Source organism: Hypomesus transpacificus, chromosome 25, assembly GCF_021917145.1.
Source record: "Hypomesus transpacificus isolate Combined female chromosome 25, fHypTra1, whole genome shotgun sequence".
NCBI classification, from domain to species: domain Eukaryota; kingdom Metazoa; phylum Chordata; class Actinopteri; order Osmeriformes; family Osmeridae; genus Hypomesus; species Hypomesus transpacificus.
The window spans coordinates 3,235,847-3,261,096 of NC_061084.1; the positions used below are offsets into that span (position 1 = coordinate 3,235,847).

At 39.5% G+C, this 25,250-nt stretch overlaps 1 protein-coding gene across 4 annotated transcripts in view; it reads left to right on the forward strand.

Annotated features, from left to right (window-relative positions):
• focad (focadhesin) overlaps window positions 1-25,250 on the forward strand; it is a 169,904-nt gene that overhangs the window by 104,888 nt on the left and 39,766 nt on the right. For all 4 annotated transcript variants that reach the window (XM_047049347.1, XM_047049349.1, XM_047049350.1 and 1 more), the window contains 9 exons: window positions 3,361-3,438; window positions 4,389-4,460; window positions 4,550-4,652; window positions 10,712-10,792; window positions 10,918-11,046; window positions 11,244-11,359; window positions 11,510-11,770; window positions 11,957-12,046; window positions 12,405-12,582. In XM_047049347.1, the coding sequence (XP_046905303.1) occupies window positions 3,361-3,438; window positions 4,389-4,460; window positions 4,550-4,652; window positions 10,712-10,792; window positions 10,918-11,046; window positions 11,244-11,359; window positions 11,510-11,770; window positions 11,957-12,046; window positions 12,405-12,582 (1,108 nt within the window). The remainder of the gene's footprint in view (window positions 1-3,360; window positions 3,439-4,388; window positions 4,461-4,549; window positions 4,653-10,711; window positions 10,793-10,917; window positions 11,047-11,243; window positions 11,360-11,509; window positions 11,771-11,956; window positions 12,047-12,404; window positions 12,583-25,250) is intronic.

Sequence of the window (25,250 nt, forward strand, 5' to 3'; positions counted from 1 at the left end):
TGGTTTGCCAACCTGCACACTCATTCACTCAGTCATTTCAATGAGGAGAAAGGCGGATATCGCAAGCCATAACACCAACAGCAGAACGGTTATCCAAATAGTGTACAACACTCGCTTTACAGCTTTTGTATTCACACACACACTTGATGCCATCTACCTTTACATTAGCAACAGTAACTCAGCTGTTAGCTGCAGAGCTAATGTTACAGCCACATTCTAAGCGTAGCAAGCTAGGTAATCATATACAGTAAAGCAAAAAAATGCAAAGGCAGGCTAGGGGAACTCATATTAAGTTAAATAACCTCCTAAAGTGAAGTTCATGTCATGTGACCTTTAAACAAAGTCTCTGACAAAAGATAAAATCAAATCAGGCATGGACCTTGCCTTAAACCAGTCCTTCTTTCCTTTTGTATGTGTGCTCTGAATAAAAACAAGGGTAAACTATTACCTGTAGTCACAAGCTGCTGTAAACACTGTCATAACCCCTCACACACTAAACTGAACTCGTACGTCCTATTTAAGGTTTTTCTCAATGACTCAGCTATCTCTCGTCATACTTTGTTGTACACAACAGGGATTTGTTTCTCGGAAAATAGCTTCCTATTCTTGCTAGGGGTACTGGTGGAGCAAGCCACTGACTGTAGCCATAGCTGTATCCGAGGGGGAGGCAGACGTCTCCACACAAATACCATGTAGCCTCTTTAGCCCTGTAGCACCATTTGTATCATATTTGATACATGAGTTTCAGAGACCTCTACATCATTATCATGAGAAATACTTTACTAAAAAAAAAATGTTGCATACGATCATAGATATGTCTTCTGCCAATTGGTAGATTTTCAATGCACAACGGGCAGTATCAGGCATTTAAATACCATTTCCAAAATGGCCGCCGTCACAAAGTGACTCGTTCGTTTTCGGCAGGGACGATCATTGCTAATTTTGAAAAAGTTACAGTAAGAATAACATTTATAGTGTTTCTGATTTTTCAATATTAATATTTACTGTGTTGAAGCAGCCTATAATTGCTTGATATTTCATTCATTTTTTTATAGTAAAATCGTGTTGAAGATGTATGTATCAAATATGATACAGCAGGTTTTAAAGTAATATTTTACCAAGTTTCCCGCATAGCCAATATAGTGTATTTCATGATGCAATCTGGATTTTGTCATATCACAATGCCAAATACACGATTTTGTTAAGTTTTAACCCTTTACTGCCTGAGCCAAAATTCCGAACATTCCATAAGCTGTTGAAATATGATATTCATATTATTATTTTTAATGAATTTTCATATTAAATCATACACCTTAACTGTTTATACCATCTTGTAGAGGAGAACTAGGGGATTTTTATCATGTCAATAAATATATGATTACTTAAGGCAAATCATATTTTATCAAAGTGGTTTCAGGCAGCCATTTTTTACAAAAACTTCTCCATCCACCATACCTCATCAGACAACTGAATTTTTAACCACTTTAATTACAAGATGGAGAAATACTTTGAGCAGGTGGAATATCCACAAATCTGTGGGCAATGTAGAACAGAAGACAGATTATAAATACCATATTTTGATTAAATGTTATGACCATTGTAGTGACTAGTGGAGACACAGGGGAAACCGGAATTATCCTGTCCCAAAAGTAGCTAGCGCTATGGCTGGATACTCCTCTTGATAACTAAAAAACTTTCGAGTTTCTTCCACATTCGACCAAATTGTCCAAACAAGGCATGTACATTTAGCTTACAGTGTACATAATCTAGCTAGTTAATGTTGTTTTTTCAAGTTATTTTATAAATCTGCTCAAATCGAAGCTAAACAGTGCTACTACCGTCATAGCTGCCTCTCACAAACGGCCAAGCCGGACACGTCATTCTTTCCTGAAAAAACTTGCGTCACTTCCACAAACAAATTATTCGTAAGTAAAAAGTTGAGACTTTTAAATGACAATATTGACAACACATATTAAGGAACTTGTCTGTACTCATAATATCGTCTCCGATTTCAATTCGAAGCTGTAAATCTAACACTGTAGGCAATCTCCTATGGTCTCCGCTCTGGCTCCGCCTCGGAAAACAATGGCTACCGTTGCAGACGATACATGTATTTCCCCCTCCCATTAACCCCTTAACCAATGATATGTGCTTTGAGCTTAAGTTGTCATGAGTATCTGGCAGTTTTCAGAAATAAAATCGGTGATTGGACGGCAAAGTTATTATGGCGGGAACCATGGGAATTTTATTTCCCATATTTGAATGGTCCGGCAGGAAAGGGAATTAAAAGTTTCAATGTCATATTTAGATTGGAATGTATGTGTTTTTATATACAAAAACGAAGCTGTGGACCTACTTTCTTAATTTTTTGGCATTAAACCCCTGGGAAGTGTGAAACACTGTGATTGAAAATCCTAAACTCACATAATGGTTCCCAAACCAGCCATTGTTAAAACATAAAACAAGTTAATGGGATTTGTTGACCTCCCAGATATGCTGTCTGCACTTTACAAGTTCAGCTTCTGATGGTATATGTATATTACAAAGACTGTAAAAAGGTTCCTGTTTGGGAAAAAATAAGAACCAAACCACCTTAAATGTTCCAAAAGCAGTGAAAAGCATTTGTTATTGTTTCAAAAAGTAACAGTGTTGCGATAAATACATTGACGAATAAGCCTGATGTATCAAATGTGATACTAATTAAATATCATATATGTACATTACAATTTAGATTTTTTTTAAATATGCTTTGACTTAAGGTCCAATAAACACTAATAACAAAAAAACAGAATTTTCTGGATATTAGTTGATGTGTCAGGCTTCACAGGGTTAAGTGACTACCTAAATTAGCCATGCTGCCTGTATACTTTATAGCAGCACGACACATCTTGCCAATTGCATGGGTCTTGTCAAATTGCCTATCTTTCTTGGAAAATCTCATTACTCCTGAATCATACAAGAGGTTCGTTCAAAATGAATGGATTGCTCGCAAATGGCACATCATTAACATAAATCAGACCTTGGTTAACTTTTTCTAATTGTTTGCAGTTCTAAAAACACCAATTAGGTAGGAAAGTGTCATTATATCTATATGTTCTTCTCAAGTTGCTACAGTTCTGTAAAATGCATTACATAAAAGCAAAAACATGGAAGTGTTATAATCACTGAAATTACACACTAACATGATAAAAAAATTGGAAAAGGTGATGATTACCAGAGATAAGAAATGTAACTTTATTTTACTAAATCTAACTAATCGTTAAAGTTCATTTATTCAAAGCGCTTTCTGGACAGGAATAGTAGTACCATGCATTTCAGAGCATGTTGTTTCTTGTTGATCGACCACATGCTCCATTTCAGGACTGTCCTACCATGCAGAGGTTGGCTGCTGTCAATGGGTTGATGGCACTGGTGGGCTCTGAGAGTAACCTTACTCAGGTAAGGAATCTGGACTAGGAAGGGCAGTGTGTGTTTCTGTCCATTCACACGAGGATAAATGACAAATGAAATAATAAATGAAATGTATTATATGAAGTGTATACATTCTACCCCTTTTATTCTTGATGTATGAAGTAGGTTAACCATGTCAGACTCCATTGCACTAAACCTATGGCAAAGGTTAGTCATTCAGTCTGCACATACAAAATACTTTTAGTACATGAGAAAGTATGTTGCGTTTTAATGTTAAGAAACTGTATCTTTGCTATGTAACACACATTTTACGGACTTTGTAACTTTTCAACGCAAATGTTTTATTACAGTGAAAAAATTGCCACAGGCTGGTTTAAACAGGCCATAATAAAGACAGAAAAGTTGAAAAAAGATCAACAGTTGGGTCGTTATGGATGCCTATGACCGATCAAAACGCATGTTTCGCAACTCCTGCACAGTATCCCATCAGTGTGTCACAAAATTGTGGAGCACGCCCCCCCCCCTCCCTCTTTAGAGAGATCTTAAAAAATATGCAATAATGTGAACCTAGAGTAAATTGAATTTAGGTTTTGTTAATCTCTGCATAGTTACACACTGCTTTTCAGTTACACACTGCCAAATTAGTACATTTGTAAATTATGCAATTATTCCACCCACATGATGGAGCTGATCTCACGAACCACTTTCACCTGCGAGCTTTGAACAATAGTGTTAGACTATACTGTACATCGGTGCATTAGTAGGTACTGTAGAGTGTTATACCCTGCCTTAGTGCTCTTGGGGTTCCAAATTCTCAGCCTTGTGTTTTGGGCTGCTGTGCCTAGTAAAATGTGTTCCAAAATGGACCGCAAGATGGCATCAAAGATCTTCCATTGCTACAGTGGCCCAGTAAATAACAGTGAGACATGAAATTTGACTGACTTGACTGTGACAATTTTTTATTTGTTCCCCATTAGTTGAAAAATCAATCAGAGCAGTCCTCTCTGCTGCAGAGCAATCTAAATGAAGTAATCCAGGCAACAACACAGGTAATACTTTCACAACTTTTCAACATTATTGAAGCGTCATTTTTGATGTAATATTATACTGACTACTTATAACCACACTTCTATCATAGATTATCACTTACTCAAGGGCAATCGGGCTGCAGTCTAATAGTGCGTGTCTACTGGGCCACCTGCACTTGGTCCAGATGTCATCGGGTCATAGTCCCATAGCAGGTAAGGCCCCAATAGAATTTACCAGAATAGTGGTTTGTAAGTCTGGGTTGTTTAAGCGTGTCATGTTTATGGTCTTTTCTTTGGGTTTCCTTTAGTTTTCCAAGCACATTAAGGACATAAACAGAAGCACATGAACTGTAAGAGTCCGAAATAGTGTTGGATACCATATTTTTCGGACTCTAAGTCGCTCCGGAGTATAAATTGTATCAGTCAAAAAATGTGTCACGAAGAGGAAAAAAACTGAAGTCGCACTGGACTATAAATCGCATTTATTTGAAATGTATTTCACAAAATTCAAGACCAAAAGCAGACATTAGTTATTCAACTACACATTAGCACACAGCACAACAGGCTGAATAGGTGTCCGGTATGTTAACGTAACACATGTAAGGGAATTCTCCCGGTGCTCCCGATTAGCCAATCCGGACCTGAATCCGCTCAGCTCATAGAACCAACACCGGCCTTGGCTGAGCTATTACCCCGAAAGCTAATGTTATGCTAGCAAGATTCAAAGGCACCAACATTGTGTATGGTTGACAAACAGTAAATATAATTTTACAGTGTTTGACAAGAAGATTTGCTAGCTAACCAGCCATGTCACTGTCCCAAAATCAATATCAAGATTTTCACGAACAAAGTATTGGCCTTATAATAGTTCTAGGCTACAGTAGGCCTACTGTACCTGCAGCATGTGGAGTGAGTTGAATAGCAAAAGGATGTGAGATGACCACATCAAAGTTGACATTCTCCAAACAGTTATTATAATTTGACAGTATGTTTAACAAGACTAGCCAGCTATCGAGCCATGTCATTGTCCCCAAATAAAATCAAGATTTTTAAGATAAAATAATCAGCCATGTGTAGAGTTGCTGCTACTGTCGTGTTGGCCGCAGCCTGTCTGAAGTAGATTGACTAGCGAGGTGAATAGCAAATAGGATGTGTGATGAGCCGTTACATGACACTGACACAGTACATTCAGAAAAGTAAACATTTTCAAATAGGTTTAATTAAATATTGAAGTCACTCATTGTTGTAAATACAAGTTAGCTTTAGTTAGCTTAGTATTTCAAAATAGTAAATGGAGGCTTTGACTCCGTCCCTGTTGTCATGGTTACTTATTTCAGACACTTTGTACAGGCTCATATACTATGTGGTGACCCTGAACTGTATGAAGTGGACTAAGAAATGGTCAGAACATTATTGGTGGATTACGGGGGGTCACCTTGAAGTTCCGGGTGACAGCAGGTGAGGTTTTGGGCGGTTTCGGGGCTCTTGAGTTGTGGCTGTTGTGGTGAACCTGTGTTCCACTGCTATTAGCAACTGTTATTGCTAATATGCTGTCTTAACCTGATGCTAACGAGTTCTATTAAGTAAGGGGGGTTAGTTTAGGTGTGGGCAGTAGCCTAAATAGCTGCCTGTTTATTGAGACAATAAAAGCCTTAACCGTAAAGTATCACGTCTGGTCTCCGACTTATAACAACTTGTGTCGGGGACGCTACGCTATTTAGCCAGGGCAATAATTTAGAACGGTGAACAGACAGTTTTGCTGCAACTACGTTGTAGGTATCCGTATCTCACCAAATAATGGACACCCCTGCAGCCAACCAGAATTGAGTATTCACCCAGACCATGGTATAATTAAGCAATAAGATACGAGAGGCAGTACTTTATCGTCAATAAAGTACATGTTCAAGGGTGTTGTTAGGCCCGACAAACCCTGGAACACATACTTTATTGACGGCATTTTGGCATTTCCAAAAAATAATTGCCGCCATTGTGCATGTAATGACTTCTGTTATTACCTAAATGTCTAGATGTTTGTGGTTAAGACAATTTAACAGTAGTGTTGTTTTTGGTGGCCTGTTTTAATTTTAATTTTAGTCTAGTCTTTGTGTCAAGCTTAGTCATTTTAGTATTAGTTTTAGTCACGTTCATACTCTTTTTAGTCTCAAGTTTCAGTCAACTAAAATTCTGAGCATTTTAGTCTTACTTTAGTCAGACTTATCCATAACTATTTTCATCTAGTTTTAGTCAACGAAAACTGATGACATTTAGTCTAGTTTAATCAAAACAGAAGTAGTCTGAGCAGTAGTCTCGGGAGGCATGTTAATGCCAAAACCATTTGTTTAATGTATTGGTCTAGACCAGGGGTTTTCAAAGTGTAAGACAGTGAGCCTCCCTTGAGAGAACATCAAGTCACCGGGGCCTCCCCCATTTTAACAGGGTCATATAATGATTTTTGGGGGGGTATTTCAAACTGTTCCTTAAGGTCTCCGAATAGGGTATGTAACATTAGTTGGGCTGAAAATGTCCCGGGTGCTGTTCTGTTCCACTTCTGTTGTCGAGCAGCCAGGATCAACATAGGCAGTGCCACCGCTCCCGCCACGCGCAATGCGCGTAGGGCACCAAGTGCTGAGGGGGCACCAAAAATAGCCGAATGAAAAATCATCATAGTCACAATAATTATAATGCAAATATTATTTTAGTATAGAAATAGTATGCTCTTTTTAGGTATGCATATCACAAAACAGCCAGAACAAGAGATATAGGCTATTTAATTGCTCAAGAAAGTAACGATGGTGCCCCCCCCCCCAAAAAAACAACAACAAACACTCGACTTTATCATGTACAAAAAATACATGGCACTCCTTTCCCTACAGAGAAGTGTTGAGCACATTTATTTTTTCAAAGATATCAGACAAATAGGCTAACATTGCCACCCAGTTCATGTCCTCCATGTGTTTCACCAACGGAGAGTTGATTTAGGCGAGAAACAAGAGGACTTCCTCACGCAAGTCACACAGGCGGGTGAGGACCTTGCCACAGGACAACCAGCGGATTTTAGAGTGCAGGAGCAGAGGCGATGAGAAGGGCGCACCCGAACCTAAGACCTAGTCAAGGTTTTGATGTGAGGTTAAATTGGAACTTCTAATTAATGCGAGCGCACATTTTTTGCATTAATTTCAGTGCAAAATAGTTTTTTTTGTGCTTTATGTAGCCTAGCCTAATATGAACATTAAGTTGGACTCATATTCTTATATTTTCCGGAAATTAAAACCCAAATGTTTACCTGACAGAATCAGGGCTTTTGAGAAAACATATTTTTCCCACCCTTGCAGGAACCTAGATTTATGAAGTGACAGATCTTTATTTTTTTACCTGTCTTTTTCAGTTCCTCCTGGCATCTTTTTCCCTTCTATTTTATTCTTCTCTTATCAGCTTAATCTAGCTAACTCCCTCCACAACAATAAATTATTGTTTATTGTCTCCATGGCAAACACTTGGTTACAGGCACTTGTGTTTGAGAAAGACAGCATGCGCGACAACTGAAAACGGCACTTTTTAATGCACGGTGTGATAATGTGCTTATTTAGATTAAAACCTACTGTAGCCCATTAGCTTACTTATCAGTTACACAGCACCTGCTAGCCCCTCCCTAACGCTGCCCGTTTCGCTGATGCTGTGGGGCTTACCGCCTTTGCAATAGGCCTACGTAATGCAACGAGATATGATTCCTCAGTTAGGGTTAGCCTCTTTGCAGACCACACATTGTGGCTTTTGAACAACGGATGGCCCTATCCAAGAAAATCCCAACTTTATATATACCTAGTCATATTTTCTGCGCTTTCTGCTGGGTTCAGACATTTTCTATCGGCAAAGTTGCTGTCACTGCTAGCTAAAGATGTTTCGTGTCAAGCAGGCTATACTTCACATGCTGTCCGGACTCTCTCATACAAACAAATACACACACACACACTAGTCACACATGGTAACCCACTTTACACTCTCACAAACCAAGAACACACGCTAGTCACAAGTGTTTGTCTCAGACTTTCAGTTGGTTTCAGCTCCAGTGGCTAACGTTTAAAGCTAACGCTAATGTTAAAATGAGACACATTAAGCACAGCTTCATGAGTTGGCTAATAATAATAACAAAACTTAACGAGACGAAATAACGTTATAACATTTTGTCTCGTTTTTATTTTGTAAACTACATTTCGTCTCGTTTTTATTCGTCAACGATATTGCATTATACATTTAATTATAGTCATCGTCACATGACCAGCATTTACATTGCGTCTCGTCTCATTTTCGTCACTTGATAAAGGTTTGTTGACGACGATATTTATTCATAATTTTCATTGACGAAAGCAACACTTTTTTACAGAACCAATATAATACATTTTTATCTCTATGACGTAAGCAATTGATAATGTAGGAAACATCCGACAAATGAAGGCTACATAAACATTTGCATGAATGTACCACAGCATTGGCAATTTGTTTAAAATCATGAGAAATTGCTTTTATGATGTGAATAAGTGACAAGAATAGATGACGGTTGAACAAGTACTTCAGAAAAGACGATTTCAATTGAGAGCTGAGAAATGTAGTTGATAAAGCCACTGAGAAGAACTGTCATCGCCAGCTGCATCACAGGCACTGCACTATTTATAATTCCAGAAATCTGTGTGTGTAGACGACATTTTGGTTGGCAGACCTTTTCACTTAAATCCCCTGTGTATGCTTATCATTATTTCAAACCATCGTTAATGGACAAAGCCTTCTTTATGTGGTACAATCCGGGTATCAAGCAATTTACAGATCTATATCACAATTGAACTTTAGTCTCCTTCCAATATCTGTGTGATAATTTTAATATTCCTAGAACTAATTAATTTCGTTTTCGCCAAATCCGTAACTTAATTCGGAATATTTCTCCTTTATTTCCAAGCCAACCTCCTTGCTCCATGTATGACTATATACTAAGCAAACCATTATCATTCAAGGGAACTATAACGGCCACTTATAGCTCACTGATGGCACTCACCTTCATCCAGTTCTGACTTAAAATCTCAATGGGAAGGTGAGCTGGGGGAACCTATCTGTGAGGAATCTTGGGTGGTGGGTGCTTTGAGTAGAGTTCATAGTTCATCAATCTGCGCAAGACATGGGTTGTTGCAATTCAAGATTGTGCATCGCATCCATTGGACTAAACTTAGATTGTCTAAACGGTTTTCTGATGTCGACCCATTATGTGATCGATGTAACATACTCACATGGTCTGGTCTTGCCAGAGCTAGACCATTATTGGTCATCCATCTTTGACACAATGTCAGGCTTCCTGGGACAGCCAATGTCGCCATGCCCATTGATTGGGTTATTTGGGGTTATACCTGAGCATCTAGGTCTAACTAGGGCGCAATCAAATAGCATCGCTTTCCTCACACTCCTGGCCTGGCGGCTGGTTTTGATCAAATGGAAGTACTGCAAACCCCCAACATTTACACATTGGGTCAAGGATGCACTTTACTTTCTCAAACTTGAAAAAATAAGACACTCTTTGAAAGGATCAACAAAAACCTACAATAAAGTATGGGGACCTTTTCTGGATTATGTCAAGACTCACATCACATTATCCCTAGATTAAGTTGAGACATACAGTACATTCCACAGCATAAGGTTGTGATTGTTTTACCATAAAGTAATAACATCTTTTTCATTCAGTGGTCACCCATCTCCTTTAATTTGAAGTTTTTTTTTTTTTTTTTTTTCGTCCTGTTGTCTTATTATTATGTTCTCTTCTTTATTTGTCTATTTTACTTTTATTGTATGTCAGTTATTACCATCAATGTAAAAAAATCCCAAATATGTTTGTGATTTCATGTCCATACTGAACTGAAGGGCTGAGCGGTTAGGGAGTTGGGCTATGTATCAGAAGGTTGTTGGTTAGATTCCCGGCCGTGCCAAATGACGTTGTGTCCTTGAGCAAGGCACTTCACCCTACTTGCCTGCGGAGAATGTCCCTGTACTTACTGCAAGTCGCTCTGGATAAGAGCGTCTGCTAAATGACTAAATGTAAATGTATTGTAAATGAAATAAAAATAATGTTTTTTTTTTTTTATCTGTGTGTGTCACCGACATCATCGTGGGCACTGTGCACTATCTATAATTCCAGGAATCTGTGTGTGTGCCACCAATTTGATCACAGGTACTAGTAGATTCAATGACACAATGTCTATTTTCTCTTTTTTGATGCATTTCTATTTTTCATCCAGTTCCTCAAGGCTTCAGTTACCTAACAGAGAAGAGTGTCATAAGATCTTTAGGGGATTTCATCACAGAGGCAGGAAGAAAAGGTTTGGAAACTTTCACTTCCCTCAAATAGATTTTGTTAGTAGCAATCTTTCAGACATATTAATGCCCCCCTTTGCCCTAGAATTATTAACTTCATGGCTTCCCACTTACCATTTTTTCTGTCAAGGACCTGAGGTGACCTTTCCTGAACTGGTTAAGACAGCGCTTGGTCCTCTGGCAGCAGAAGGCAAAAGTTTCCAGTACCCTCCTATCAACTGGAGTGCCATACTCTCCCCTTTAATGAGGCTAAACTTTGGTGTGCTTTACCATAGAACATATACTGTACACCCACAAACACCAGATACACACTCTCACACTGGCATGCTTGTTCATACGCAAACACACATGTCACACTCTCACTTATACTATATACCTAAACCCCCCAAAAAATCTAGAGTTGTCAAAGTAAATTAGCATAACATCTGTGGAAATGTATTTTTGTGCCTTTTGTAGGTGAAGAAGTCCAGCATCTATGTATGGAGCTGGCAGCGAGTCAGGCCCAATCTTCCCAAAGTGCCTCTCTCTTCTTAGGGTCCTGGCTATGCTCACCTCTTGTATACAGTCTTTCGGTTTGTTTGGGCAGGGTGGAAATACATGAATTATGAGTATCCTACTTGGAAATTGCACAAATAGCATAGACCGTTAGATTACATAGATGGGTTACAGTATTTGAAGTATTCTGTCCCCTGTGATTTTACCAACTTTTCCCTTTTTTCTAGTGTCACACACAAGGCCACCTATATCACACTCTGAGTGTGTGGATGAAGTATGTGCCAGAGGAAAAGCTTAAAGTGTTTGTGGAGACCCTGGGTGTACAACAGTTCCACCCTGAGCTCCAGCCACAGCGCCTGGACCTGTGTCTCTCCCTCCTCAGAGGCCTGGCCCAAGCTATGGCCCTCCCCAACCCCCCCAACCACTGTTGGGCCATCTTATGTTCCACCACAGAGAAAATATTTGCCATCCTCCCCAACAACATACAGGTAACAAGCCATAATAACATACCTATAAATCAGTTTCTTGTTTGTGTTGAATAATAACATGGCTACATAAAAAATGGGCTGATGGAGCACCTTGATTGTATGTGTACTTCCCTCCTAACTGTAGTCATGACAACACCTCAGTGATCTATCACTGTAAAATTTCATAAATTATTGTTTTATTTGTAGGACAGTGAGGTGGGCTTGTATTTGGAAATCTCCAAATGTTTGTCTAAATTTCCTGACACAGAGATTGACCGGATTGCTCATGTCACAGAGGTACAGTCTCACATTGTTACATACAATAACAATATAAGCCAGAAGTGGGCAATTATACATTTTGGAACAATAACCACAATGAAGCTAATTTCACAGGGAATTAGTATAAATATTGAAATCTAACTTTTGACCTTAGACAGTAGTTGGTGAATGGCCAGTTATTGCAGATGTTCCTACAAAATGTCTGGAACACTTTCGCAAATACAGTGTTACATTCATCCAAGGGCAAAACAAGCTAAATGTTCAAAATTGTTTTGTGGATTTTGGTTTGAAAGTAGATTACAGATTTAAAAGGGATGTAAAGAACAACAGACATCTCTTCTAAGTTTGTAAAGGCTTTATGTCCACACTCTTTCAGACTCAGGTGGAAAAGACATGCTTTGTCTTGGCCCATCTGACTTCCCAGGGACGAGTACCACTACTGGGGCTGAACAGTGTTATTTCCGCAGTGCTGCATGGTTGGCCTAGCCAGCGGGTAGGCTGGCTTCTCCTACAAACCTTCCATCAATGCCGTTTGGCATCCAGCCCTAACACAGGTCAGTCATCTTCAGAACTGTTGTCAAAAAGGCAACCACACAAACCTTTTCAATAAAGCAAATGCCATCTCCAGGATGACGGGAATAATGTTTGAAGCGTTGACAATCAAATGTTTTGAAGTGCTGAAGAATATTGGAACTAAATTTGGAAAATTTACTTATACCTCATTTGGATTTGTTTGGCAATGGGGTACCGTCTTAACACTTCGTTACACTAATGGTACTAGGACTGGGCGATATATATATAAAAAAAACGATATCTCGATATGTCAAATTTTTTACGATATTCAATATATATCTTAAAATGTTTGCATTTAAATAATAAAAAACATGACTTTCTTTTGCCCCCATTAGAAAACAACAAAAACTATTTAGATAGTAGGGCTGTCCCCGACTAAGATTTTCTTTGGTCGACCAAGACTCGACTAAGACGTCTGAAAATGGACTAATCGAACTTTGAAACGCTTAAAGGAGACATGACATGAAAACGTCATTTTATGAGGTTATTTAAGATTAATATGAGTTCCCCTAGCCTGCCGTTGGTCCCCCAGTGGCTACAATTTTCGATAAGTGTAAACCAAGCCCTGCGTGTTCTTCTCCGCCTTTGACAAAATGAAGGCTCAATAGCTCTGTTTGAAAATCTCCTCCTAGTGACGTAGATAGGAGGAAGGTTACCTCCCCTCTCTCTGCTTTGCCTGCCCAGATCATTTGGCCTGCTCATGATAAACTGAGCTACCACTGTGCAAGGGCGAGTGCGATATAGGTTATTCCTGGAGAGACATCAAGGCGGCAAACAAACTAAGCATAACAGTTGCTTAGTGCTTGGATGTACAAATCAAAACAAAAGTATTTTTTTAGTTCCTTCATCCAAGCTTCTGCACAACCAGTATCTTAATTAGATTTTCACTGGAATTGCGCCGACACAACTTCGCAAAGTTTTGTATGTCTGCGCCAAACATTTCAGCCTCTACTGTTTCCTCAACTTGAGCCAATACAAAACTGGCCTTGCTGAAAAAAAATTCTGGATCATTACTAACTCTCCTTGGTCAAGCTACAAACCTTGGACAAGTAAGTTAACTAACACTATATCATTTTTTTGCTTTACTGTATATGATTACCTATCTTGCTACCCTTAGAATGTGGCTGTAACTAATGACAACTTAATTTCCCTTCAGGGATGAATAAAGTACTCTATCTATCTAACATTAGCTCTGCAGCTAACAGCTGAGGTACTGTTGCTAATGTAAAGATAGATGGCATTAAGTATGTGTGTGAATACAAACGCTGTAACGCCAGTGTTGTACACTTCTTCTTTGTTATTTGGATAATCGTTATGCTGTTGGTGTTATGGCACGGGCGATATCCGCCTTTGTCCTTATTGAAATTATTTATGAGTGTGCACCTCTGCAAACCAGGGTGATCAGATGAGAATGGCTAAATTTGAGGCATCTTACAGCAACGGGGGCTACGAGCCATTGCGATACATCCGTTGTAAACATTAGCGCATGTTGCCGCCCCTCTCCTCCTCATTAGCATTTAAAGCTACAAACACCAAAACAGCGCGTTCTGAGGAAAGCTCATTTTGGGACTACTCGTAGTGGCTATAATTCTGCACCATGGCTGAATTTCGGGAAAGAGACTTCAGATACAACTTTAGGGGACCACAAAGGCCTATATAAAAGCATCCCAAAAACAGCATTTCATGTCTCCTTTAAAAAAAACCATTACATTACAAAACGTACAAACATTTTCGCGATCTGACTCGATGGCTGCTGGACATTGCAGATTCAGCCGCTAATAGCCTACTAATAATAAGACTCGTATCACCAGTCCTGTTGTAACCGAATGCCGATGGTATATAGTATCTCTTACAATGTACTACAAATTAAAAATATTGTTTGTTTAACATGCAAATCATCAGAGCGCGCTTATCACTGCCTGAAAACTTGCATCATGTGAACTTACGTAGAAGCTGAGTGGGGAACGGTGCAACAGAGAAAGATGTTGTTGTCTTGGCCGGAGAAGATAATGTCATCCGATTTGGATGTGATTCCTATAATAGGCATGTTGATTTTTCAACCCAATGCGTTAGCATAAGCGAAGTACGTCTAGACCAACTTACGTTTTTAGGTGGTAGGCTACATCATATTCAACGTTGAACTATGAAAAACAAAATGTTGGCAGAGTTTGCATTCATCTTTTTTCGAGTCACCCTTTACTTTGTAAATGTAAATACTTGAATGAAATGCTGCCATACCACATATTTCTTTGCCATTTTGACTAATAACAGCGACAAAGTAGGCTATGGCAGAGTTTGTAGCTGCAGTCAATTGTGCTTGTGCCGTGTGCAAAATACCGAACCAAAACAAAGCACAGATTAATGAAAGGGAAAACAGTAACACCTTTTCTTTTAAATTATATATTTTTAGAGTTGGTTTATTTGTCTTAAATAATATAATCTACAATTTCTGTTGAACATTTCGTAAATTCAGCAATGATGACACAAGCGGGAATCAGATCTCACACTGTCATATGGCAGCTCAACTAAAAAAATCTTTGTCGACCATGAGCATATTGACCAGAAAATCGACTAGTCGACTGAGTGGTGACAGCCCTAGTTGTGTAATAAACGCGGCACTCGGATAAACGCTGCACCGAAAAAATCTAAGAATGGTTATTTAATTGGTTAAATTCAACCCCAGCATGTACATAACTTTCTACACAGCTTTCTGTTTGAAAGCTAATGTGTATGAATGTTTAGGCATGCTGCTTCAGATTTGATATACAACACTTGTATTTGAGACAGTTGTACTACCAACGCACACCTAATTGATAGCCAATGAGAAATGGAGTTGCAATAGTATGCCACTCATAGCAATAGTATGAACCTGCAGAGCCGGAGAGATGCAGTTTCAGGACCGCAGTTTCAGGACTGCAGTTCTAGGACCCTGACAGCGCCACCTAACGATGTCACTAGATCGCAACAATATATTTGAATGGTTTGCGAGAGGCAAGAAACAAGGAAAACTCTGGCATATGTGATGATATTTGATAAAAAACGTATATAGAAAGGTTTAATATTTGAAAATATGTTTGAATAATATCGAAATGTATAATATTTGAAAATATGTTTGAATAATAAACATAGCATAAAAAAATTCTCAATTATCATAAAATTATAAAACAAATTTACATATTCCATAGGTGTCAAGATCCAGAGTAATTTGATAAAATGAAGTAAGCAAATTAAGGAAGATAAAACAGTCTAAAGAAAAGGTGGAAAATATATTTACGTGATAAAATGAAGTATGCAAATTAAGGAAAATAAAATAGCCTAAAGAAAAGGTGGAACATATATCAATGTGGACAGGTGTGATGCCTGGAGTGACTTTAAAACGTTTTCTGGGACTACAGAGAACCAATGTACACCCTGCAACATGGGACTTAAGGATTGGGCCACATTTGCAGATACTCTGAACTCTTTCTAGAGTTGCTTCAATGGGCTTAACTTCACCAAACTGCTAAAATCAACAAAGCATTATGTCCTGAGAATGTAACCACACATTTCTTTATGTTATTGTATGCCTTATTATACATAAATATCAAAGTTATCTGAGGAAATGTAAGTTAAACTCTAATCAGTTATACTTTATTTTATTTCATGTCATCACACACACAAAAAAAATATATATTTGTGTGATGTGGGATGGTTGGGGCTGCGGAGGATCCACCTCTTCCTTCTCTTTTGCTGCTGGTGGTGAACCTCTATGGTGGATGGATGGGCTGCATGAGGATGCTTCCTTTGGTGTGGGCATACTAGGACAAACTGTTTTGTATTGGACATGACTCAAAACATTGACCACATGTCAGTGGATCTGATCATCTTTCATATACCGGTAAATACTGCACATGCCTGTGTGCATGCCACATTTTGTACGTGTCTGACACCACAAAGTTCTGGAAAAGTGAAGTTATATTCTCTTCTATTTTCTATGGCTTTTGCAGTCACTCAATCTCAACCACAAATGTGTAATGTTAGAGAGGCAAGACACAAGGTTGACTCTCGGGCCAGATTCAAGATATACATTGTTTATTTTGAACAATTGTCAAACAATGAAAATCACCCCTCCATATCACTTCATCCCCCCTCCATATCACTCCATCTAAACCTCCATATCGACTTCCATACAATTTCATCCTCCAATGAGAGACAGAAGCAGGAAAAACAAATATAAAAACACATTGTGATATTTCACTTTTCCTGACCCTTCCATATTCAAACCCCAGATTGTGAAGTCGGTAACAGCACTACTTTCTAGTTGAATGGTCTCCCTTTTGATCACAATTGTTTAGATATCCCCCTTTCAAACTCCTCCACTTCACTGAAATAGTACAGACAATATTACTTATAGTTGAGCATAAATATCAGTTACACTAACAAAGTAGTGTACATTAATTAGTATTACTTAAGTAGTTGATAATAAAGGTATTAATAATAGATGATAAAGTTGTATGGCATTGTGCAGAAAATGTACATTCTCTACTTACCTCCGATGATAAACTGGTCCAGAGATGAAGACCTTTTCTGCATCTTGCAGGGACAGATTCCTCAGCATATTCAGGCCGTATATGATAGCCTACACAAATGATATGGTACATTTTTGAAGACAGTAGGCTGCAGATTTCATTTAGCTGACAGATCAAATCCACTTGCTTTTATCATTTTTCGAAGTTTTATTAATGTGCTGGCTTTATCATATAAGACACCTAGTTACAGTAGTTGGGATTGCCAAAATTGCACTATGGTTTCAATATAACAAAACAAATAGTCTCAAAATTCGTGTTGCATAAAATTATAATAAGTGAACAGATAATTGTACCAGAATTGTTTTAAAAGTAATGCTAATTTTTAAATATGTTGAACATTCACATAAGCTACGTCGCGCTACTGTTTCATTAAACAAATTAACAAAGTAGTAGACTAACAATTTACAGTTCATTTTGAAGCTGCTATGTGTGTAGCTAGCTAATGCTAAAACTACTGAATGTTAGCTAGCTCAAATCAAGTTGTTTGTTTGACATTTTACGGCAGTGTCGTAAAATGATTTCGACAGTAAAATTGAAGTTAGCTAACTTATGTTATCTTTATTGTCCAATTCAAGACATCAGAATTGTTTTATACATAACCATACGCGATTCACATTAGCTACTTGCACTCTGATTGTAGTCCATCTTGTTCTGAGCCGAATCCTACGATATTTACTACTGCAGGAAAATATTGATTATCTTGTTCCATGTCCAATGTTTTGCTTCGTGCCGCCGTCAGATAAAACGAGAGTCCTAGAACTGCGGTCCTGAAACAGCGGTCCTGAAACTGTAGCTCTCCGGGTCTCCGGCTCTGCAGGGTACATGCTTCTCACTCATTGACAAACAAAGAATAGACAACGAAGTCAGCGGTATTAAATGAACCCTGCGTTTTTAGCTGCATGATTCATTTGTCACAATGCCAATAAAGAAGTCTATGGCTGCACTGCAGCTACAATTCACAAAATCTGTCTAATCAAACGCCGCCCTCGAATAAACGCCGCCCTCAAATAAACGCGGCACCAAAAATAAACGTTATTTAATAAACTACGCTGCGTTTATTCGAAGAAATATGGTATCTGTACTTTACTATTTATATTTCTGTTTACTTTTACTTAACTACATTTTGCAAAGAAAACTGATACTTTGACTCCGATACATTTCCCCTGAAACCTTCGTTACTCGCTACAAAATCTAATCTATCTTTAGAGAGGGAAAAAATGATAATGAGACCAACGTCGGGGACTGTGGTGGAACACAGACCCAGGGTATCCACGGGGTCTTAAATAGTATTAAAAGTTGATAAATCCATTTGGGGCTAATTAAGGCCCTTAATGTATTAAAAACGCTTAATCCCAGTTGTATTAGGTATTACATTTTGTTCAAGCTTTGTCCAAAGAGTTTGACTCCAAAAAGTATGCTTGAATATATTTATTTTCCTCCCCATGACTATTATAAACAACGACGTGCTCGGTACGTCACATACAGTGTTGTAGTACTCGACCGGTCTTGGTCTCGAGACCACATTTTTAAGGTTTCGGTCTTGTCTTGGAATCGACCACATTTTACTCTGCCTTGTCTCGGTCTCGGACAAACAAGACTCTGAATTTTATTTCAAGACCGGTCAAGACAACAGCTGCCGGCATATCACAACATTTCCTGTGCATTGTTTAATTTATTTGTTAATACAATTTCTGTTATTGGATTTAAAACGTTACGCTTCAAATGCAACCAATAACGTAACTCATTTCTAATGTGAAATTACCCATCACCCCTCCTCGCGCCCCAAAAGTGAATGAGGAAGATAGTCGAAACAGTGACTATCTGAAGATGTTGGCCAAATCAGCAATAATTAGATTTGGTTATCTGAACCACAAAAAGTTTACAATAACGTCCAAAAGAAAACACACAGTTTGTGTAAATTCTGCAAAGACACGCTCACTGAGACGGTTGGCACTAGGCCTACATCAAACTTTTACCGGCATTTTGAAAAAAAGGTAGGCTAGGCATAAGTGACGCTAGCAAAGCTAGCTACATAACGCTTGCAATGTAATTTCCCCCATTACACAGAGATTTAGCTAGTATTAGCCTACTGTATGTTTCAGGGCGTTAGTTTCAATTGCTTGTCAGATTTGTTTGTGAAGTTATGTTGCATCAACGTTAACTCGTCAGCTGCATACCTCTTCCGACTTCATAATGTTAAGTTAAATGCCGAAGTACCGCGCTCCTTCACTTGGGTGAGAGAGAGATGTGAAAGCAGAGACCAAGTAGCCTACTAATGTGCCTCTAAGAAAAAGAAGAAAAAAAACAAAGGCTGTTTTGCCTGGCCACAAACAGGCGGCACTACTTTAAGAGTGTTAATTGTTTGTTCAAATACAGTTACAGATCAAATCTAACTTGGCCTATTATCCAGGGGCGATTCTAGGTTCAGACCTTTAGGGGGGCTCAGCCCCCAATGAGAATGTGACATAGATAAAGTGCCTTGCCAAAGTGTTAAACCCCCTTGCTAATAAGTCACTAATGTCACTGGATAACAATTAATACCTAATATTATTATGGATTATACGGATTATTATGCAAAATATTGAATGAATGAAAAAACGTTGTGGCGGGCCGTGGCCAATACAGCATCTTACCCGTGCTCCCAACTTTACAACTGGCTCAATCGTCCCTCCTAATGCCTAAACCTCACAGCCAATCAGAGGCAGAGTGGGGAGAGGTTTACAGACCCATCTACATCATCTAGTAGAAGCAATTTTAATACAATATTAAAAATGATGTCTATTGGATGTGTTAGCTTTACAGTAAGTGATGCTTTTGACTTAGGCTTTTTACAGTAGTTCAATCCAGGTAATCCCATTGTTGTTTTTGTAATGATGTATGCTATACAAAAAATGTATTTATGGTTAAAAGAACATGACATTGTTTACAAAAGCACATATTCTATATAGATCTAGCCTCTTAATTGTATTCTCAAAGTGCACCAGATTCATGCGCTTAACTTTAAAATGTAATACATTTTCTTCCGGGGGAGCATGCCCCCGGACCCCCCTACAGGGTCGGGGGTTCGCCGTATCCTTCTCACCTTTTTTACCCCAGACCTGTTTGCATGACTGAATGTTCCCTCGAATCCGTCTTATACCCGAGCTGCCTTTGCAGTTTCCAAACGTATAACAACCCAGACTAGCCGCACTTTATCTGCGGTCTCTCGAATCCGTCTTATACCCGAGCTGCCTTTGCAGTTTCCAAAAACGAAAAAACCAGACTACCTGCACTCTATCTGCGGTCTCACAAATCCGTCTTGGATCCTAAACCTTTTCACGCCTTCAGACAGGGTGTCTTTGTGTCAATCATTAGAAGCACAGAGCACTGGTTATTTCACCGCAGTTAAGAAAAGAAAAAGAAAACAAGCAGCTTCATTCACCAATATCTTCCTAAGTTATTTCTTACATTTGTAAATTCCGTGTTTGTATAACGTACATAGTGAATAAACCGAATTCTGATTCAGATTTGTTCTTAAGAAAGTTCCTCAGAAAAGTGTGTGATTCATGACGTGTTGCTAAATAGCAGAATTGTTCGCAAGTGTGGTCTTAGAATGATGAGTCCGTGTGCACACTCAGAGAAATGTCAAAAATACATGGTTAAGTCGGTGAAGACCTCAAATTTTGTAATTCTGAAGTGGAGGTACTGCTGCAAGAAGTTAGCGACAAACGACACATCATATTTAGTAGCGTCAGCAATGGAAACAAAGCAGTTGATGCAGAAATCTCAGAAGGTTCTCAGATAGAACATCAAAAATAGTCAAGTCTGAAAGTCTAGTTCTCAAGTCCCAAAAAGATGGCTTGATGGTATTTATTCAGGCAGATAGTTAGATACAAACATACACTGGTACAGAACAAAAAAGCACCCAACTCTCCCCAACACTGGGTAATATAGGCAGATTATTTAGCGCACACCCCTTGTCCCAAGAGATAAGACCTTCTAGAAGCTTCTGGAAGATGAAGCCATCCATCCCTTTTCTGCGTGCGCATCCTCAACCTTGGGCTTAGGGGCTAATTTCACCTCTAACACAGTGTCCTGAAGCAGCATGGTCCCCAAAATCTCCACTCTCCTAGCCCCCAAACATGTTGTTCTCGCAAACCTTCCTGCACCCTACTCAGCCCCCTCCTCACTTGACGTCACTTTGACATGTTTGCATCCCTTGCGAGTTAGAAGCTACTCAGTTTCTACTGAGAACAGCTGGAAAGCCTCAATAACCATAGCAACCCTTACTCCCTTGTCTCTTCCTGGTCCAACTTAAGCACAGTGTTCCCATAACAAGATAAGCATACTGCAGAGATCCTTCCGTTTGAGACAGCCTTGCCACGCACCCTTGGCCCCCTCCTGTCTTACATGGCAGACCTAATGTCTGCCATTACATTCCATCCTGCTCAGACAGGCCTTCTCTTAACATGGGCTTCAGTGTGACTCCATCTATCCTTAATACCCTACCATACAATAATTAGCCCTGTCATACAATAATCAGCTCGCCACGACACAGTAAATAAAACCAATGCGTGGAATGCAATTACTCATGCAGTGAACGCTGTATCTGGAGAAGGGCGTATAGTTGATGAAGTGAAAAATAAATGGTTTGATCTGAAATTTGAGGCAAAAAAACATATTTCAAAACATAGAAGACAGATGACTGTTACAAATATCCATGAGGACTGCTGTTTGTAAGCCTAACAGGTCCCAACAGGTACTTGTCACTCTATGCAAATCAACCGGTATGGTCACGGAAGATGTGTTCCCTCCTCAGGGCACGATCTGCAAAATTCTGCAGCAGCAATAAATACGCTATTGTGTGGTGAAGTATGCAGAATAAGCCTAACCTAGCTTTTCAGGAAGTGTCCATGTGGTGCCGACATGCTGGAAAAAAAGAAGGTACAAGGGAAAACCCAACTTTTTTCTCTCAATAGAACGTTCAGACGCTGCAGCGTTTATTACACAATGATCATTTTTGGTGCGGCATTTATTTGAGGCCGGCGTTTATTCGAGGGCGGCGTTGAATTAGTGAGAGATTTCGAGAATTGCAACTGCATTGCGGCCATAGACAAACAAAGAATAGACAAGGAGGTCAAACACAAAGCCTAGTATAAAATTGAAGCCGCGCGGGTGTCTACATTGTGTGAAGCAGCATGCCAAAACGTCAATTTTTGCTTGTTTTGATTGTTGCTATTTGATCACGTAAAAAAATTTAATTGTTTGGTCAAATGTATTCGGTCATTTCACTTGCACGGGCACTGTCTATCTATTATAGATAGACAGTGCTATCTATAACCAATTTTACCACGGGCACTATGCACTATCTATAGTTCAAGTCATCTCTATTTGTGTGTTTCACTGACATCTTAATCACTGGTTGCATTACGGGCACTGTGCAGTTGTTTAAATATTAAGACAGGTTGCCATACCGGTGCTATGGGGTTGCTTGACTTGTCAGCGATGGTGCTTTGAAAAAATATGGTTTCCCATTGATGTGCCCGTTGTAGGGTTGCCACCCGTCCTGGTTTTACCGGGATTGTCTAAAATAATTTTTCTTTTACAAATTATTAATTATAATACTCAAACATTCAAAAAATTCAAATAAACCACAGAAAAGTATTGGGGTTGCAGGGGGGGGGAGGGTGCTGTGGCTATCCTAGAGGTAGCCACAGCACCCCCAAGCCCCTCTCTGGCGCCGCCCCTGGTTTTGTCTAGTTAATAATAGGTCTATTTCAGCCATTCCCATCCTTTTGTACTTTAAGGCCCACATACATAGCTACATTTTGTATGACAATACTGATTATACCAATTGTATCTGGTGTTAAGGCCGAATTGTACTTCTCCAACTCCGTTACGGACAGACGGATGGATGGAGTTCGACGGATTGGTTGAATTTATTTACGGAGAGCTCGTAGAGGGGGTTGCACGGAGACGAGGGCGTTCCCATGTGTCCGTTTTTCTAAAAACGCAGAAGCATATATTGGCCTTTAACAGTGAAAATATAACGTCAACAACCCTTTTGCCTTTTGAGCTTAAAGGGGTGGTTTTGGGGGTATTTCAGATTGTTCCTTAAGGTCTCTGAATAGGGTATATAACATTGGTTGTGCTAAAAATGCCCCTTGATAGATCCTCAGAAATGTTCCTGGGAAAAATCTGGCTTTTCTTATTTTATGGTCTGCTCATTAATATTTAGATGAGCTGTGCACTGATTGGTTGGTTTTCAACGAGCGATGCTGTGGAGAAAAAAAGCAACACGGCCAACAGTACTCACTGAAACACCGAAGGTGGAGACTTGAAATAAAAACGTACAAATAAATCTATTGCGTCTACACAACACTGGTTTCAACAGGTTGTCTAGATATCATTTGAAATGATAACGTTAGTTGTTTCCACTTCTGTTGTAGAAGCAAACTGGATTGACTTAGGTGGGTAGAATGTTACAGCTAAGAAAACTATACCGTGATTCAACTCAGCTTCAGTTAGCTGGCTCTAGATAACTTGCTGAAAAATAACCTGACAAAGATCTGGACAAACATGCATTGTGAATTGTAGATTTAGACTTCCCTCTTGGCTCTCGACGAAGGCGGTCGCATTTTTCTATCCTCCCCTCCCTGACCTTCCCTGCTTCGCTCTGTCTTGTCTGTCTTGTCTGTCTCAAGATACTCTCTCACCATCACTCTCCGAAACTGGAAGCATGGAATTAATTAGCCTAAACATCTACACCAATCTCATCTACTTTCGGCCCCGTAACCAGCTCAGGCCTTGGCCAAGGCCGTTGCTGGAAAACAACTCCCCTGGAGAGCGCTGAAGCGAGACTATCTTGCTCTTCCCTTTCCACTCCCCCACCATCAACATCTGTGGCTTGGTCTCTACCCGGGTCATGACCAAGGACGTCTCCTTGCCAACACTATCTGCATAGAGAGACTCGGACTGATTGTGGCCTAGGTCGAGGGCGCCAACCCAGACCTACTCACACACTAACTTTCACCTACTACAGATACCACCACCCCCCCACCCCCATCCAACGCCTTCGATTGCTTTTCCCTGGCTGGCTGGCGGGTCTGTGTCCAGCGCCTATTACGGTCGCAGGTCCAGATGCTGCTGGTCTACCCCACCGCCCTTTCCCATTGCAAGTGTTTGTAATGTTGTGTTGTTAATGTTTGTGGGCTTATGTGCTGAGGTTTTTGCCTGTTCCCATACTGTACTCCTCTAGGAGCATTGTATGGGGGTTGCCTTTTTCTCTCCTCCTCTCTCCTCATGTTATGCTTTGCTGTAATCTTTCTGGTGGGCGCCTTTGATGGCTGCCTAGGTAGGCTCTCCTGCCAAATCAAATTCCGTGTCTGTGCAAACTTTCATGGCCAATAAACATCAATTCAATTCAATATAACAGGGGTTATTTATTCAAATTAAACAGTGAGGAACATGAAATAATGCGTTAGCCCCATTGCCAATAAATTACATTCTACCTATGCTCTTGCATCAGCAAGTTTAAATAGAAAATGCATTTCCTGCTGAAAATGCGTGGGAATGCTGAAATCAGATTTTTTTTTTTTTTATGGCTGAAAATAATAAAGAATAAGAAAATACCCGCAAGCTGAAAGCTGAAATTAATTCAAAAAATGTATGATTCATACAAAAGAGGGAGTGTGGAAGCTGAACTGCATCACCTAACAAAGGTAAAGCCTAATTTATACTTATGTCGCCGACACTTTTGAAATGGTCGCCGACGAAAAAAAAGTGTCGCTCAGGCTGCTGCATTTATAGGCAAACAGTCGCCTTTGCTCAATGTTCGCGTGACGTAAACAGAATCATTTTACCGTTACATTCATAGCTATGGTTACATTGTTTACGCTTTGTAACCTAGGTGATCGATCGGAGAAAATGGCTGTAGCTAATTTTGAGAGGCATTATAAAGGTGTGGATATGTCTCCGCCTATCTCTCCTTTATTCCTTCCATCTTAAACAGCTGTTGAGCATTCACTGAAAATTCAAAACAATGAAGTCAACGACGCGTGCTGTCTATCTAGCCAATCACACTTGCGCAACAATATGTGACG